Below are 16,281 nucleotides of genomic sequence, written 5' to 3'. Positions count from 1 at the left end.
GCAGGTATCATCCCATTAAGGATGAGTTGATGTGTGCCTATTTTTAGAGCATGTGTCTAGAAATTGCAAACAAGTTATATTTCAGGAAATGCTAGACTGCCATGGAAAATTCCACATGAAATCCTTTGGAGAGTGGGTTATTTTTAAGCATTATTTACACACGAGAATTTCTAACAGACCTTTCACTAAAATTAAATAATAGAATGAGAAAATATGCCTATAAGGAAACTTAACAGATTGACTAACACCAAACTTGTCTTGCAGTTCCAGAAACTCTGTCTCTAATCCTGAGATGTGTAACTGTGTGGGGTGCAGAATACAATTTCTATCGCTGTTGTAACAGCTCTTAAAAACTAAAAATAGGGATCTTTATGGGGAATGAAAAGAAACTTTATAATATCCATGCAGTTGAAGGCAGGCTGTCAGTAAACTAGGAAATCTTTCAGAGGTGAAGAAAATGAAACAATAATTTGAAACCCCCACCCAATGTTACATTTCCTACTTGGAAAACTAGGGTTCCTGGAGATACCCAACTTTTTTAAGGCTTATGACTTTCCCCTCCCTGACTCTAAAGGGTGCTGTGAAAAGAGGCTGTGGAATTTTCTGCAAATGGTTGGAGAAGGCTCTGAAAGGAAAACAAGACAAACCACATGTTCTTATCAGTATCTTGGGGCCCGTCACCCCTCACTCCCTGTTCAAAGCTGAGGCCCTCTGAAAGCAGCCCTAACACCCAAGAACACCCTTAAAGTTGGCAAGGCATTTTAAATGGTTCATGAGTGTCGGTTTGCCCATCCCTGGTAGCTTTTTGGGTCAGTGGAAATTTTCACATTAATGGTGTAAATTCTGCACCGTACTTTGACACCTGCTACACCTGATTCAAATGGAAAAAAAAACGAGTCTGCATAATGCAAACCCATTCATTTTTTTTTTTTCCCTTTCCTGTCCCAGCAGGAATAGAAAGCAATTCCAAGACAGACACTCTGCAAATATATCCAAGGTTAGAGATGTTGGAGGGAAGAGTCAGCCAGTATCTCGTGCCCCAAATCACTGAAGCATTTCAGTAGACTGACTCAGAATAATAATTTAAGAAAGAAGAAGGAAAACAACAACAACAACAACAAAACCGTCAGGGAAAAACCCTGTGGGATGTGTGATGGCTCTTTCTAGAACCATCTCAGAAAGTCTTATCATGTTGGACCCAATCTCTGGGGTCATGCCGAGGCAGTAAGTGTCCGACTGCTCAGAACCACCCTGGTGTGGTTGTCAGCGCTCAGCCAGGACGGGTCTAGGCTTGGCAAGTAGCAGTTTCTCTGGGAGAGTTCTATTCATCTCTCCCTGCCCCCAGACCTTCCCCAAATGTCTGCTCCCTCTTCCCTTAGGCCCAGTCCTACTACTCTCCATGTGGCCTTCTCAGCTTTGCAGCCTAGAAAAATGTTCCCAAACCCAACACCCCTCGTGCCTCCTGCCCCACGTTTCTTCCAGCAGGTAGACCTGTGTGTGGGAGGTGTCTTCATTCTTCTCATCCTCCCTCCACTCCTCCAAATGAAACCCGCAGTAAGTCCCTTCCCAGACATATCTTGGAAATGATTAATCTCTCAGATTAACCAAATGGGCTCAAATATAAAAATATTTTTTAAAAACAGTAGGGTCGTTAAAGAGTGACAGATTTAAGCGCCATCTGGGCTCGCTGGTCAGGGTGGCGCGAATTCCATCAAACGGCTGAATGGTGCACGATCTGGGAATCCCATCTGTTTTATGTAACATGAATCAGTCCAACAGTTTGGCCATTTTGATGTTAGAGTTGTTTAGCGAAAACCCCGGACATATAATACTAATAGTTTTTTCTCCTTCTCTAAACTTCTAGAACGCAAAATGTATGTTAGATTATCACAATTAAAGACGGAAATGAAGCTTGATTCGATTCTAAGAGTGGCCCTAGTGAGATGTGAGATCCTAAATAGACTTTTTTTCATAAAATGATTATCTCCCCAGAGGTTTTTGTTTTGTTTTGTTTTTAATCTTTGGGAGCATATGTGGAGACTTTTCTTAGAGTCATCATATGAAAGTTTACTTTAATGGGTTTGTTTTTCACTGAAAATTATATTGATAAGATTTTGGATCTTGTAAAATAGAAAAATTTTTTTGTCTTCTTTCTCATTTCAGTTATTCCTCCTCTGGTCCCCTCACAAAAACCAAATATTTTTTGTGAAAATAATATGGAAGTATTATAATGAAAAGTAATCAAGACTATCACTTGACAATTTTAATTATTCTTAAGAAACATCTCTCTTTTTGAACAAGTAAAGTCCTTTCTAGTTTTTATAAATTGTTTCTAACCTTTAGCACTTGGAGTGCTTCCCTGTCTTGCTGTGCTACAATAATTCTTAGAAACACTAATCAGATTTTCCTGTACTCGATAATATAGTTCTGTTTCTGAATGGCAGCAGTAAATGGCCCCAAAACAAATACTCTGTCTACCTAGCCTTTAATGAGTGGGAGAAAAAAATTATTGTTAAGGGTAAATATATTTTGCCCATTTTGAGTTTCATAAGAAAAACATCGTATTTTAAACTATAAATCAGAATACTCTTTAACTAAAAAACATTCTTCTGCTATGATATTGTTTTTATAATCTCTATCTTTAAAAATATGGGGAGACATTTTTCTATTATTATTATTATGTTATTATTATGTAGCATATTATGGCATTTTATACACAAAACATGAAAACATAGCAATCACAAACCCAAAATTCATGTAATTATGCATTAAAAGGGAAACTGCGCATTCTCACATGATTTTACTTTTTTTTTGGTCATCTTTTATAACTATTATGTGGAACCAAAATAATGTCAGTCCTAGATTTGTGTTTTCCAACCATTTTACACACCAAATATATTTCCTAAAATATAGAATTCTCTGGAAATACAAGATGGTACTATGTGTCATGTTATGAGTATAGGCATTTATTGTTTCTTCATCTATAAAACCAGGATAATATCTTCCTGTAGAACTCTTTCAAGGATTATAGTTAATAATGTTTCTAAAAGTACATTAAAAATTTTAAAGTGCTGTGCGAATGTAAGGTATCATTAGTAATCATAATAACAATAATTTCATATTTTTATGGAACAAAAACTACTGAAAAATGAAACATCCTCCAAATCTCCCTTATGATTAATTAAAGGAGCACATTTATATGGATTCTCTCTAAAGCAGCATTTCACAATTGGCTTCAAAGTATCCACTTAAAGGAATTAAAATGTTTCAGAGAAAAAAATATTTCTACATTTGAGAAGTATTAAAATGCAGAAGTAAACAATCAAATTGTCAGAGACTTTATCTGAATACTTTACTTTCCTAATAGTTTCTGTGGCCAATTCAGAATTCTAAGAGCACAGGAAAACTTTTCACCTAGGGGACTGGTCTCAGAGCCAAATCAGCTCCATGTCAATAACCGTGATTATCTCGGTAAATGTCAGTAGGCAAGAGTTATAATCCACTTAGGTCACCAACTAAGGCAAATGCTAGGACCACTGACTTTTTCTCTTGTTCCTCCAAGTTTATAAAAATCCATCAGAAAAAAGAGAAAGAGAGAACTTTTGGAGAATAAATGCTATTCATGAGTCTTTAAGGAGAAAAATTGTACTGATTATTAAAATGTCATTAAATTTGCAGTCTTAGCCCTCGCTGCATCACTTGAAAAAAAGAAATGGGACACAGCAGTGGGCTCCCATTTTATTCTCCCCCCTGCCCTATTGTAACCAAGCCTGCAGATGCTCCTGGAAGAAGAGTAGCCAAAGGAATCCACTGGAACCAGCGTTAGTGACAGGGAAGCAGCTCGGTTGTCCCTGTGAGATGCCAGCTGGGTTCTGCACAAAGGTGACAAGTTTTTTTGTTTGTTGTTAATCCCTTTGGCTTTCTTAGCATCTCCAAGTCACGCAGACATACACGGGACACTTGTATCAGGTGACCACATTACTGACGTTTGGTCTCCATGGCAGCGTGGTGCCCTCATCCCTAGGCATAGCCCCAACTCTAGGGCCGGGAGTGCTCATTCTGCAGGCACACAAAACAGAGGTCAGTTACACTTGGTTGCGAGATGGTTCTGCTGTCCAGCAGTGGAAGATGAGGACTCACGAGGCCATGGGATGGGGGTGGGCAGCGACAAGTGTTTAGGGTAAAGATAACAAGCAGTTACAGCTGTGGGAGAACTACCGCAGAGACATTCTTCCTTGGCCAGGTAAAATGACCCAAATGAAGCCGCACACATTCAAAAGATGCCACCTGGAACACGTTATTATTTACACCAGGGCATGTGGCTAGCATCAAATGAGGCCCAGCTTGCTCCAGTTTCATACATTGCTCAATCAATGGATGCAAATCTCCAGGGTTTAGAAAGTATAAGAAAATAGTCCCCTTGGCGCTCACCTAAGCAGACAACATTAGCTAAGACAAGTGACGAGCTTACACTGCCCTGTTTCCTAGCAGACTCCTTGACAAAATAATCATATTTTGAAACCACAGTTCATTTGACCCTATCTCATTCCCCGTGGCCGGATATACTTGAGTAATTTTATGTAACTTTGATTTAAAGAAAATGTTCCATGTCCTGCATCCAAGGTGATGTTTTCTCTTTGTCTTAACAGTGGGCATCTTGTATCTCAGGACTGTATTTTGAGCCACTAAACAGTGGCCCATTTAAAAGTAAACATAAGCAAACAAAAAATATTACAAGAGAGAATGATGCCAATAAATGACAAGGAAAGTGCTTGTGCAATCTAAAAAACACTTAATTTTTCATGATGTCTCATTATCCCTTACCAAAGCTGCTGTGACGCTCAGGGAGAATTGGGAGATAGTTTATAAATGTGCTATACTTTGTAAGCTATTAAATCACATAGTGGCAAAGGATAAGATGCTATCACCCATGTGTCAGGTTAGCCCATAAATCTGTACTTTAAAATGTGACAATTTGTTAAATTAGCAATACTAATGAAAAAAATAAACCTTTTCCTAATAATCTTTATTTTCGACTCATTATGACCATTGCCTGACAAAGAAAACATTTTACAGACTTAGGAGGTATACATCTATTTTTTCAAAGCATAAATTCAACAAAATAAGACCAACATCAGTAGCTAATCAGATTCTCTCTCCATGAAAGCAGCTATGGGGACGAGACACTAGAAAAGATTTAGAATCAATCTTGGCTCAAGATAATTGATGAAATTCTATTCCCCCTTCCAAAAAAACCTATTACTGTGTCAGACTTATAAAAATGATTTTGAGTGCTAACATTGTAGTCAAATGACTAAAGATCGCACAGAAGAATTAAATCTTTGCTAAGAGGGATCTTTAAAAATCCCCAACTTTTAACATTTCTGTAGCTTTAATAAAAGCACCATAAAGTACCCGACAACCAGAGTAAACCTCTTTATAGCGACAGAATAGCAAGGAAAAGGTCAGGGAGCCAAGCAGGTCAACAAAGTCCTTCTTCCCAATTTGGGGTCATTCTTCCCTCCAGCACTGATTGGTCTCCCAGTAAATTCCACATTAGCTCCTCCCTTCAGCTGCCGCAGAAACACTTGAACTGCCTTCTCTCTCCACAAAAGTTTAGTTTGCTGATTGGGCATGAAACAAAGGGAAGACAGCGGGGGTACAATTTATAAGGGGGCAGGAGAGGTTGACAGGCTATTGTGCTCTGGAGGCATCCACAAGCTGTTAATTCTATTTTAACATCGTTAATAAGACTGTTAACACATAGACTTTGTTTAGAGACCTCGAAAACATCAACAAACTATTAAACGACCCACCTGAAATAAAATAGTATCCATTTTGGAAGCATCAAAATCATACTTTTTTTTTTTTTAATCCTTAAAATGGAAAGAATAAAGAAAGGAACAGGGGAATTTATTACCGCAAAATGTGTGCAAAGATTCCAAATTCTTATGTTTAATACTCTTGAAACATTCTTTTTCATTTTGATACCATTTTAGATTTATGGATTTTCAAACAAGGGAGTTATAATCAAAATAGAATCACTTCTATGTGCATATGCAGAAAGGGATTTAAAAACACATAATCTCACAGGTTTAATCAAATATTTTAAATGAATAATTAGCCAGACAGATGAACAGCAGTTAATTTTGCAACAGAATAGAAAAATGTTTTCATCTCAGGCTTTAAAGATTAGGAAAACATTCCATTTATATAACGGCAATTTTTATATTATACCCTCATGTCCAACCAAAAATTGTTCAGTAATTTCAGTAAGAGCAAAAAGTACTAATTCATGACTTACGGAAAATAAAATTCTCTAAAAATTATTTTACTTTTGTTTCTCCTTTGCTGCACCTAGCTTAATTTTAGGAATTAAGACTATTCAAAGTAAAAAGTATTATGCTTAAAATCAAGGAGGTGAAATAACCAGTAACCAACACTCAATAATCGATGTTTGTAAAGAAGAAATTTCATTTGACTTTTTCAGTGTAAATGTATTTTTCAGTGTCAACCTTTTTTCCAATTAAAATAGTATATTTCTTGTGGGATAGTCTACTAAAATTATTATAATTGACATTTAATTATATTTTTCTTTAAAGCATAAAAAACAAAAACAAAACCCAAACATACTGCAAGGAATTGTAATAATATTTTAAAAACAATTTCCTGGATACTGTATCCATCCAAAATCTAATGACCGGAAAACATTTGAAGCATTCTGGATGTGGCTTAAAGTATTGATTATCTAGCACACTGTAATACAGATTTGTAGGCGTTGATTTTTAAAATCCTTCCCTGTGATTTAAGAGAAAAGCTATTTCATACTCTAGCCAGCACTGGCAAGGAAAATAAAAAAGCACAAGAAATTAAGGTAAAAACAAGTTACGTGGAAGGGATATACAGCTTTTAGAAGACAGGACAGAATTCTAGGGCATATTTAAATATTTTCACTCCTTTGATGGCTGCTGTTTGTTGGTGGGCTTGGGTTGAGGGAGATAGTGAATGAAAAGACCATAGCAACTATTCACAAACAAGGCTATTAATATGGACACAGAAGCGTAAACTTATGGGCAAATGCTGAGGCAACTCTGAATGCAATCTCCACATTAAGCACAACGCGAGGAGTGTGTTCTCAACAGGTCAAACCACCAATGAGCCAACGCTGTTCCAAGGCATGGTGACTTCGTGACACAGTCTGGGAAAGCATCAATCAGCACACACTTTAAAAAGTGGAAATCAAGGCAGTAACCCTGAATGATGACCGACAGAGGAATAGTATTTGGCTACCACCGTTCAATCGCCTTTCCCAAATACAATGCCGCGCTTATTTCTGGGCTTCCTACAATCTTTCATGTTTCAGATACACACATTTCAATCCAAGTGTTTCAGTTGCCATAACAACTTCATAAATTTGTTCTCAGATGTCCTTTTTAATCACATCATTTTAAAAAAGCTGGATGGGTCGGGACAGTGCCTCAATTTATTCTGTTCACACCTAGCTCACAAGGAGCCTGGGTATTGTTCCTTTTCTCTAAGAAGCTCAAACACCTGAAAACAATGTCAACTATTCCTCTCTATCGCTAGGCAGAGGAGATGTTTTTCTAAAAATCTATTTGTGTGTGGCCTTATTATCAAGTTTTTAAAACCCAGGCGACATAATGCCCAGGAATCGTCCCTAGATTCACAGAGCTACAGGGACGGCTGACATTGCCAGTCTGATACAGCAGGGCCCTGTGCACAGAGCGGCTGCTTTATTTCCAGATATCAATTATTTATACTGCCAAACAAGTTTCTGATAAAATCGTAGCAGTTTTAATTGGCTTCTGGTGACTATTACTACCTAGTACCTTTAAAATATAATCCACCTTATGAAGAGGAAATAAAACTATGCAAATATGTCACAGTTTCAACAGCATTCATTAATATTTAAAATACTCCGGGATATTTTCGGATTTCATTCCAATAAAGAATGAGGCATAGTATCTATCCCGGGCATCGTTAAACAAATGACTTCTGCCAACATCAACAACCAGACAATAGAAAACAGGACTCCACCAACAAATGGAGAGGGTGGGTGTCAAAATATTCAAGCCGGGCTTTTTGCATATGTAGTGAAACCCAAGGCACTTCCCCAGAAGGTATTGAAATGCACAGATAAGGGCACAAAAGGCCCCGAAGTGGTTGTGAGGGTCACAATTTGCTATAAACTCAGCAGATGGAAACAAGTGAAAGTCCATGTAAGTGAACTTCGGAATACTCGAGTGTAAAATAAAATTGAGAGTAATAAACAAGTTAGGGCAGTTGACGATTCTAGAGTTTTGTTTTTAATTGCACTATCAGTTTGTTGGAACAGACATTATATCTATATTTAAATTTAGGGGAATGAGCTAGAGGGGAAACACTGTTTCTAACCCCATCTGTCGGAAACTGAAATGCAGGGTGACTGGTATACAACTAAGCACCAGCAAAAAGTAAATATTGGTTATATTAATATTTAGGAAAGAGCATAAGAACAGATGTTATAGTTAAAAAGTTAGACCTTTTACTTCAAAAAAATATACTATACAGGACTAGCTCTTTGCCACTGGGGTAAAAAACAACCTTCTTTAATTATGTAAAGCGTGAGGAGAAGGTAGGATTCTTTACCTTTGAATACTAAATCAGGAAACAGCCGCATCAAAGCCAGGTTTGATCTGTTCTGCCTGAAAAATTAATAGGCTTGACAAGTCCTTGACAATATCTTCTAGAATTGCAAAAGAAGAGGCTCTAGTGACACCAACCGTCCCAGGTACAAAGTGCAGCTGCGAAGGAGGGTTTGGGGTTGGGAGAGGGCTTTTTTTGGTTGCTTTTGGGGTTTGTGTTTGTTTGTTTTTCTCTCCTCACAATGGAGAACGCTTTCAGCCGAGCCCCACCGAGGGTCTCACCGCCTTCCTCCGGCCTCGTGTGCCTCTCCTTCCTTCTCCGCACGGCCTGCCACCTCCCAACGGCCTGTCGCAGGGAGACGGGCCTGCAGCCACAGCAGGCCCGGGGGAGGCCGCGCCACCCCAGCCCCCCGGTTTCAAAGGGCAGGGAATTGAAAGGAGGGGAGGACCGTGAGAGGGGCAGGGAGGCCGAGGACAGACACCAGCTAAGCATTCTTCAGCGGCTTCAGATCTTCACACTTGTTTTCTTTCCCCCTCTTCCCTCCTGGAAGGGTGAGGCGGGACCCAGCACTTCAAAGGGAAACTTTCTCTGTGGCGTGGACGGACGTGTGATCTAGCTCCGGCTCGTCCCAGCAGCGTGATGCACACTAACGGCTGCTATTATTATTATTATTCATGAAAATAAAAGTATCCCTCTTACAGAAAACCACGTTGCGTTTCCCCGACTGGCGCGCTGACGAAGCTGTCGGTGTGAGAGGGTGGGGAGGGTGACAGCACAATCGTTTCCCTTCGCTGGGCCCCTTGCAGAAAACTGTAAGGAACAACTCTGCAGAGGGGGGGCTCACAGGCGGCCTCCTGCGCACACATCAAACCCATCTTCGTCTCTTGTCCAGCACCTCTCGGAACCCCACTCGTTTGCCAGGGAGTGGGGAGGGCTGAGAGGGGCCAGCACCTCAACGGAAAGGGGAGGGACGGAAAGGGCTGCCAATTCAATAGTAGGAAACCAACCATACCGGGCAGGATGAGGCAGGCACACAGCTTAGGCTCTGTGTTTGGGACTGAAAGGAAACATGGAGGTTCAAGGCAAATGCCTCCTAATGAAACAAACTTGGCTTACGTTACTGGGAAACGCTGATAAAGAAACTAGCTGAAGACCACTATTTAAAGATGAAGGAGAGTGGGGCTGCTAATTCACTCAATAACTAATCTTAATTGCTCAAAACAAAGCAGCTAAGTTTCAAGAGTGCTTAAGAGGCCTTTCAGAATGTAACTTGCAGCACAAAGCCCGTGCAATATTATCTTCAAAACGAAAAGATTTTTCAGGATCAAGGATCAAGTTAGAACTTTACCTTTTCCTTAAGGGTTTGATTTTTTCCCCCCCATCACCTCCAATTAGGTCAGAATTTAGATAACATCATTATGATCTAACTACAAGCCATTTCTTTTACTGCCTTTTTTAAAGAAAAGAGACCCATGTGCTTTAATCCTAAAAAGCTCAAAATCTGAATTGAAAAGAATAAAACATTGCTAAACAATTATATAGAAAGCCAAGAAAGATTTTTGGAAGTGCTATCAAAAGATAATATTTGTATAGAATTTGAGCATTAGCAGCTAGCCTGACACAGCAAAACCATTGTATTTTCCACTAGTTTTGTTTTGCTATATACAGCTGTGTTTTCACAGATGCAAAGCCATGTGTCTCCACCAAAAGGTCTAGCCTTCCCTTCAGATGTGAATGCAGATCAAAGGTTCAAACGCAGAAATACAAGATCCTTTTCCCTTTGGACCATGTTTTTATTTTTCTGCAGTGGCTGCAAACCAGAATTTCCATCTGTTGTCCTTCTGCAGCGCACAGGTTAACCTTAGCGGTGGGGCTCAGAGCACTGTTATCTCAGCTAAGAAGTGCACAGATGAAGAAGTGCACGTCTGCATGACGCGCCAAACAGCTCGCCAAGATGTCCACGCAGCTGAGAGAATTGAACCAGGCAGCCGCAGAATCCATTTTAGATACATAGAAATTAATTTTTTATTTCTCTGAAATATCAGAACAGATTATTAAAATTTAAGATGGGGTTTTGCTTTTACACAAGCCTGCACCCTGATAAAGACAATCATGTCAGCTGTGATTTCCTGCCCATTACTTCTCCCTCCTGTGTCCAGCAGCGTGCCACAGACATGCTGCATTTGAATCTTGGCTTACAGAAAATTCCCTAACAATAGAAAACGATTTGATACAATAACTCATTAATCTTACGTGATTTTTTTTATTTTGTTACAAGTTACTAACCCATAATTTCTAATGGAAACATTTTTAAACATTTGTTACCTATTATCTTTTTAAATAACTCCTTTCCCCTCAATTTCCATTGCTTTTATTGAACATACCCTCAGAATGACTGGTGAGAAACAAGTTTCCCTCTGTTACTGACTCTAAAAATGGATTTACTGCCATGTAAACATTTGCTTAGGAGGACAGTAAAAATACAGCAGGGCAGCTAAAGGTGGGAGGCTTTGAAGGTATTTTTAGCAGGTTTTTCAGGGGGAGGAAAAAAGAGGGAGAGAGAGAGAAAGGCAGGCGCGTCTACCTATCTGTAGAAGATTAAGAGAGGTTAGAGGGATGAGGGGTGGATGGATGGAGATGGCAGATACAAAGCTTTGGCTAGTCCCTAGAGAGATTTTACAAAAGCCCAAAGTGGAAACTGCCAGGGAAGGGTCCTAACGCTGTGTGTGAGTGCCATCTAGTGGTCTTCCTAGAACTGCACCCTATTCTAGCACCTAGACACACTCCATCCTCTTGTGTGCAGCTCCCTACCCCCATTGCCCCACCTCAGTTTGCTCATTCCAGTCTCCCTACCCTCCTGCCCATAATGGTAACTTTTCTGCCATAATCATAAGATAAACCAAGAAAACAAAAATCCTCATAAAACAAAACAATATGCAGCTTTATTTATGGTGGCTAAGACATGGAAACAACCAAAGTGTCCTTCCATAGATGAATGGATAAAGAAGGTGTGGTATATACACACACTGGAATACTATTCTGCCATAAGAAAAGATGAAATAGTACCATTTGTGACAACATGGATGGATCTTGAGATTATTATGCTAAGCGAAATAGAAAAAGTTGAGAACATATGATTTCACTGACATGTGGGATATAAAACTGAAAACAACAAAAGAACAAGACAAACAAATGAAGAAACAAAACTCATAGACACAGACAATAGTTTAGTGGTTACCAGAGGGTGAGGGTGGTGATGGAAAGAGAACTGACTCTGGGTGGTGAACACACCATGTGAGATATAGATGATGTATTACAGAATTGTACACCTGAAATCTATGTAAGTTTAGTAACAATTGTCACCCCAATAAATTTAAAAAATATATATGATGTATTATATAAATGTACACTTGAAACCTATATAATTTTACTAACCAATGTCACCTCAATAAATTTAATAATTTTTTTAAAAATAAAAAATAAGAGGGGTGATCCCAAAGGTTGGGGTGGGCCTGCCAGGACACCACCAGTGTGTTGTCACAGGTGTGCCCCCTGAAGACTACCTCTGAGCCAAGTGGGGAAGCTTAAAGGGGATGTTTCTACATTGTGACCACACTGAAAGACCAGACTAAATAAACAGGGAGCCTGGCTGTCTACACACGCCCACTCTGTGGTGTCAGTCTTTCTGGGGGAAAATAATTAGCTCTGTGACTGAGCGTCAGTATTCCTCCATAGGTACTGAGAGGAAGGAAAGAGGTAGTTTGTGAGCTCACAAGTACCTATTCCAACTTTCGCTTTCCAGCTCAAGTGATTCACTCACTCAGAAAGGTGAGGGCCTCTCCCCAGGTGACCCATGGAGACAAGAACTCATTTCATCATCTCCTCCTGCTCCGAGAAGGGGTCACCGAGCAGAGGATGGATGGCTCCCAGAAGAATGAGTGGGGGCACCTTTACAGACAGTACTGGATGAGTCCCCTGCCAGGGTACATGGGGCCTCAGAGGGCTTCATCAGAGGCAGCCCCAGCACACCGGGTCTTTCATGTGTGGTGGTAAACTGAGAGACTCATTTTCCTTCGATTACCACTTTACCCTTCTCCCTCCCTTTTCACTTTAATAATAATAGTAAATGGTTACAGCACACATCTAAGCTCTTCCAAACTTATCTCACTGAATCCTCACAAAAATTCTCTGAGGGAGGTACTATTACTATCCCCCCCATTTCACAGACGAGGATGTGATGAGAGAGGTGATGTGTTGCCAGTTCACAACAGGTGGCAGAGCTGGGCGTAAGCGCTGGAGTCTGACTTGAGACCGTGCTGTCTTCACAGAAGCATCTTTCCCCTCTGTATGAAAATGTGGACACTTAAAGCATTTAACACTTAAAGCATTTAAAAGCTGTTTGGGGACTAGTAGGGTTGGCCCTTGGATACGTAGAGCAAGGGCTGCCATGCAGTAAGTGCTCCCCAGCTATGTGACCTTGGGTAAGCCATGTAATGTCAAAGCATCGGTTTGCCCATCTATAAAATGGGAATATGATATCTGCCTGAACATCTCAGAGTGGGTTGCCAAAAACGAAATGAGATTGTGTAAATGTGCTCTGTAAAGAGTCAAGTCCAGTGGGATGGAAATGGTATTTGTTTTTATCATGTGAGGCCATCCTGGAAGCTGACAGTCAGGGAGGGCTATATAATGAGCAGCCAACAGGCTCCAGAAGCAAAGGCCAACAGTTTCCGTGCTTCATATACTTTGATTGTAAGTTCCACGGAGGATCAACTCACAATGTGTTGTTTACTGGGATGAGAGAGGATGCCACCCCCAGTTTTGCTAGGATGCAACAGGCAAAACGGAGTTAGGAAGCTTGTCTTATGAATAATAATGAGAACTAATACTGCTGATATTAATCCCTACTGCGACCAATACAGAGGTGAATGTCTCAAGCGTACCTCCTCATAGCACCTCTGGGCCACCTGAGGTGTCATCCTGCAGTGCCCAGGCACTTATGTGTGCACTGAGGCCTGGGACGGAGGGGAGACACCCAGAGCTGACTGGCTCACCCACCTGTCCCAGCTATGAGAGGCCACTGTCCTGGCTTCACTCTGTGAATCACGCTTTGTGTACGAGATGTGATCAAACAATATGGTGAATGTTTAAATTTTAAAAAAATTATTACAATAAAAGACACATTGCCATTTATACCCCCTCAAAATACTCCCTTTCGCTTCAGACACACTTATCCCATCGTTCTTGCCACTTTCTGAAGCAGTTCTGGAAGTCCTCTTTCACGAATGTCTTTAGTTGTGCTGTCGTGGCTGCCTCAATGTCCTGAATCAATTCAAAATGTTTTCCTTTCATGGTCATTTTGACTTTCGGGAAGAGCCAGAATTCGCACGGTGCCAGATCTGTTGAATAAGATGGATGAGGACACACCCTAATATTTTTATTTGACAGAAATTGCCATACCAGGAGTGATGTACGATACAGAGTGTTGTCATGATGGAGGATGATTTATGGCACACTTTAATTATTTATTTTAAAATTTTTATTGGGGAACAGTGTGTTTTTCTAGGACCAAGTCAAGTCATTGTTTTCAATCTAGTTGTGGAGGGCGCAGCTCACTGGCCCATGTGGGAATCGAACCAGTGACCTTGGTGTTATGAGCACTGAGCTCTAACCAGCTAAGCCAACCAGCAGCCCCCTACGGCACACTTCAAAACACACCTTCTCTCAACCGTAGCTCACACCCAACTGACTGCATCGAACAAGCTGAAACTTGTCACACACTGTTACTAAGGTTTGACACACCACTTCCTGTATTGAAGATCCCTGCCTTTCCATAGGATGGCATTTGGCAGGAACATTCACCACATTGTTTGATCATAACAGAAAGGCTCCATGTCACACATCAATTCTGGTACAGCAATTTCTGTCAAATAAAAACATTATGGTGTGTCCTCATCCACCTTATTCACTGGATCTGGCACCGTGCGACTTCTGGTTCTTCCCCAAAGTCAAAATGACCATGAAAAAGTAAATGTTTTGAATTGATTCAGGACATCGAGGCAGCCATGCCAGCGCACTAAAGACGCTCACGAAAGAGAACTTCCAGAACTGCTTCAGAAAGTGACAAGAACAACGGTATAAGTGTGTTCAAAGTGACGGGGAGTATTTTGAGGGGGATTAATGCCAATGTGTCTTTTACTGTAATACATTTTTTAAATTTAAACATTCACCATATTTTTTTTTATCACGCCTCATATATGCACCTGAAAGAACTTAGCTATACTGACAGCAACAAAAGGTAATATTATAGCACTCACCATACTCCTGTGGATTCTTTTTCCCCCTGCTTTATTGAGATATAGTTGACATATAATATTGTGTACATTTACGGTATACAGTGTCGTGATTTGATATACAGGCATGCCACATTTTATTATGCTTTACTTTACTGCACCTCACAGATATTGTGGAGTGTTTTACATATCGAAAGTGAGACCCTCCACCAGCAAAAAGATTACAACTTGCTGGAGACTCAGATGATGGTTAGCATTTTTCAGCAATAACATATTTTAAAATTAAGGTATGTGCATTGTATTTTTAGATATAATGCTATCACACACTTAATATGCTACAGTATAGTGTAAACATAACTTTTATATGCACTGGGAAACCAAAGAGATTGTCTGACTTGCTTTACTGCGCTACTTGCTTTATTGGGGTGATCTGGAACCAAAGCCACAATATCTCCGAGGTATTCCTGTACATACATATATTGCAAAATGGTTACCACAATAAGGTTACTTGACATATTCATCACCTTACGTAATTACCATCTTTGTGTGTGTAGTGAGAACGTTTACAATCTACTTGGGCCTGGCAGGGAGGAGGGTTCTTGAGACAGACCTGCCAGTGCATGGAAAGAACGGGCTTTTGGAGTGGGTCTGAACCAGGATCCTGATTCTGCCAAGCATCAGCGTGTTATCCTAGCAAGACACTTAACTCTCTGGGTCTCATGCTCGTCAACATGAAACAAGCACCACACACCTGTCCTGCAGAGCTCGTGTCAGCGTTAAAGGATGACGTACTCAGGAAGCTCAGAACCAACCTTGGGGTGGGGCTCGTGCATAATCGTTGACTGACAGCAGGAGGGAGGGGCCTGCCAAGGGGTGATGGCACGGCATCCCCCTGACAACACGCCGTGAGGCCTCTGTGGCAGGGCACACATTCCCCTGCCCGTGCTAGTCGGGCCCGCTGAGCATAGCTTAATGCTTAAGAACGCAGGTTGCCGTCGGGCAGACCTAGGTACACAGGTCTGGTTTCTCTACCTGCTCTCCAGTAACCCTGGCCAAGTTTTTAAACCTCAGTGCACACGTTTCCTAAGCTATAAAAGGGGACTGATACCAGGACCATACCTATGGAACTGTTCTGAGGCGTAAAAGTAGGTAATGAGCTGAGTACAGGGTCTGGAACACACGTGGCAGCGTGAGGTTTAAAATATTAACCACTGGGTTTGACCCTGTAAGATTAATAGCAGCACTGTTATTACTCATTATGAATTGGACAAGCTTCCTGCCTCCCAGGTTTGCCTGTTGGGCACTGGCAGTGAGGACCCTCAGACCTTCACATTTTGTTGAA

General features: G+C 40.6%; 1 protein-coding gene across 13 annotated transcripts in view; it reads right to left on the bottom strand.

Moving 5' to 3' along the window:
* CLYBL (citramalyl-CoA lyase) overlaps positions 1-16,281 on the bottom strand; it is a 234,005-nt gene that overhangs the window by 174,868 nt on the left and 42,856 nt on the right. Inside the window, exon 1 of one of the 13 annotated variants that reach the window (XM_074329491.1) lies at positions 8,650-8,695. The exons of the other annotated variants lie outside the window; for them this stretch is intronic. Within the exon in view, the coding sequence (XP_074185592.1) occupies positions 8,650-8,680 (31 nt within the window). The 5' untranslated portion in view covers positions 8,681-8,695. Of the gene's footprint in view, positions 1-8,649; positions 8,696-16,281 lie in introns of those variants that run through there. 13 annotated transcript variants of the gene reach the window in all.

Source organism: Rhinolophus sinicus, linkage group LG04, assembly GCF_036562045.2.
Source record: "Rhinolophus sinicus isolate RSC01 linkage group LG04, ASM3656204v1, whole genome shotgun sequence".
In the NCBI taxonomy this organism is placed as follows: domain Eukaryota; kingdom Metazoa; phylum Chordata; class Mammalia; order Chiroptera; family Rhinolophidae; genus Rhinolophus; species Rhinolophus sinicus.
Note: the sequence above shows the minus strand (reverse complement) of the source record. Positions and strands in the feature narration are given on the sequence as shown.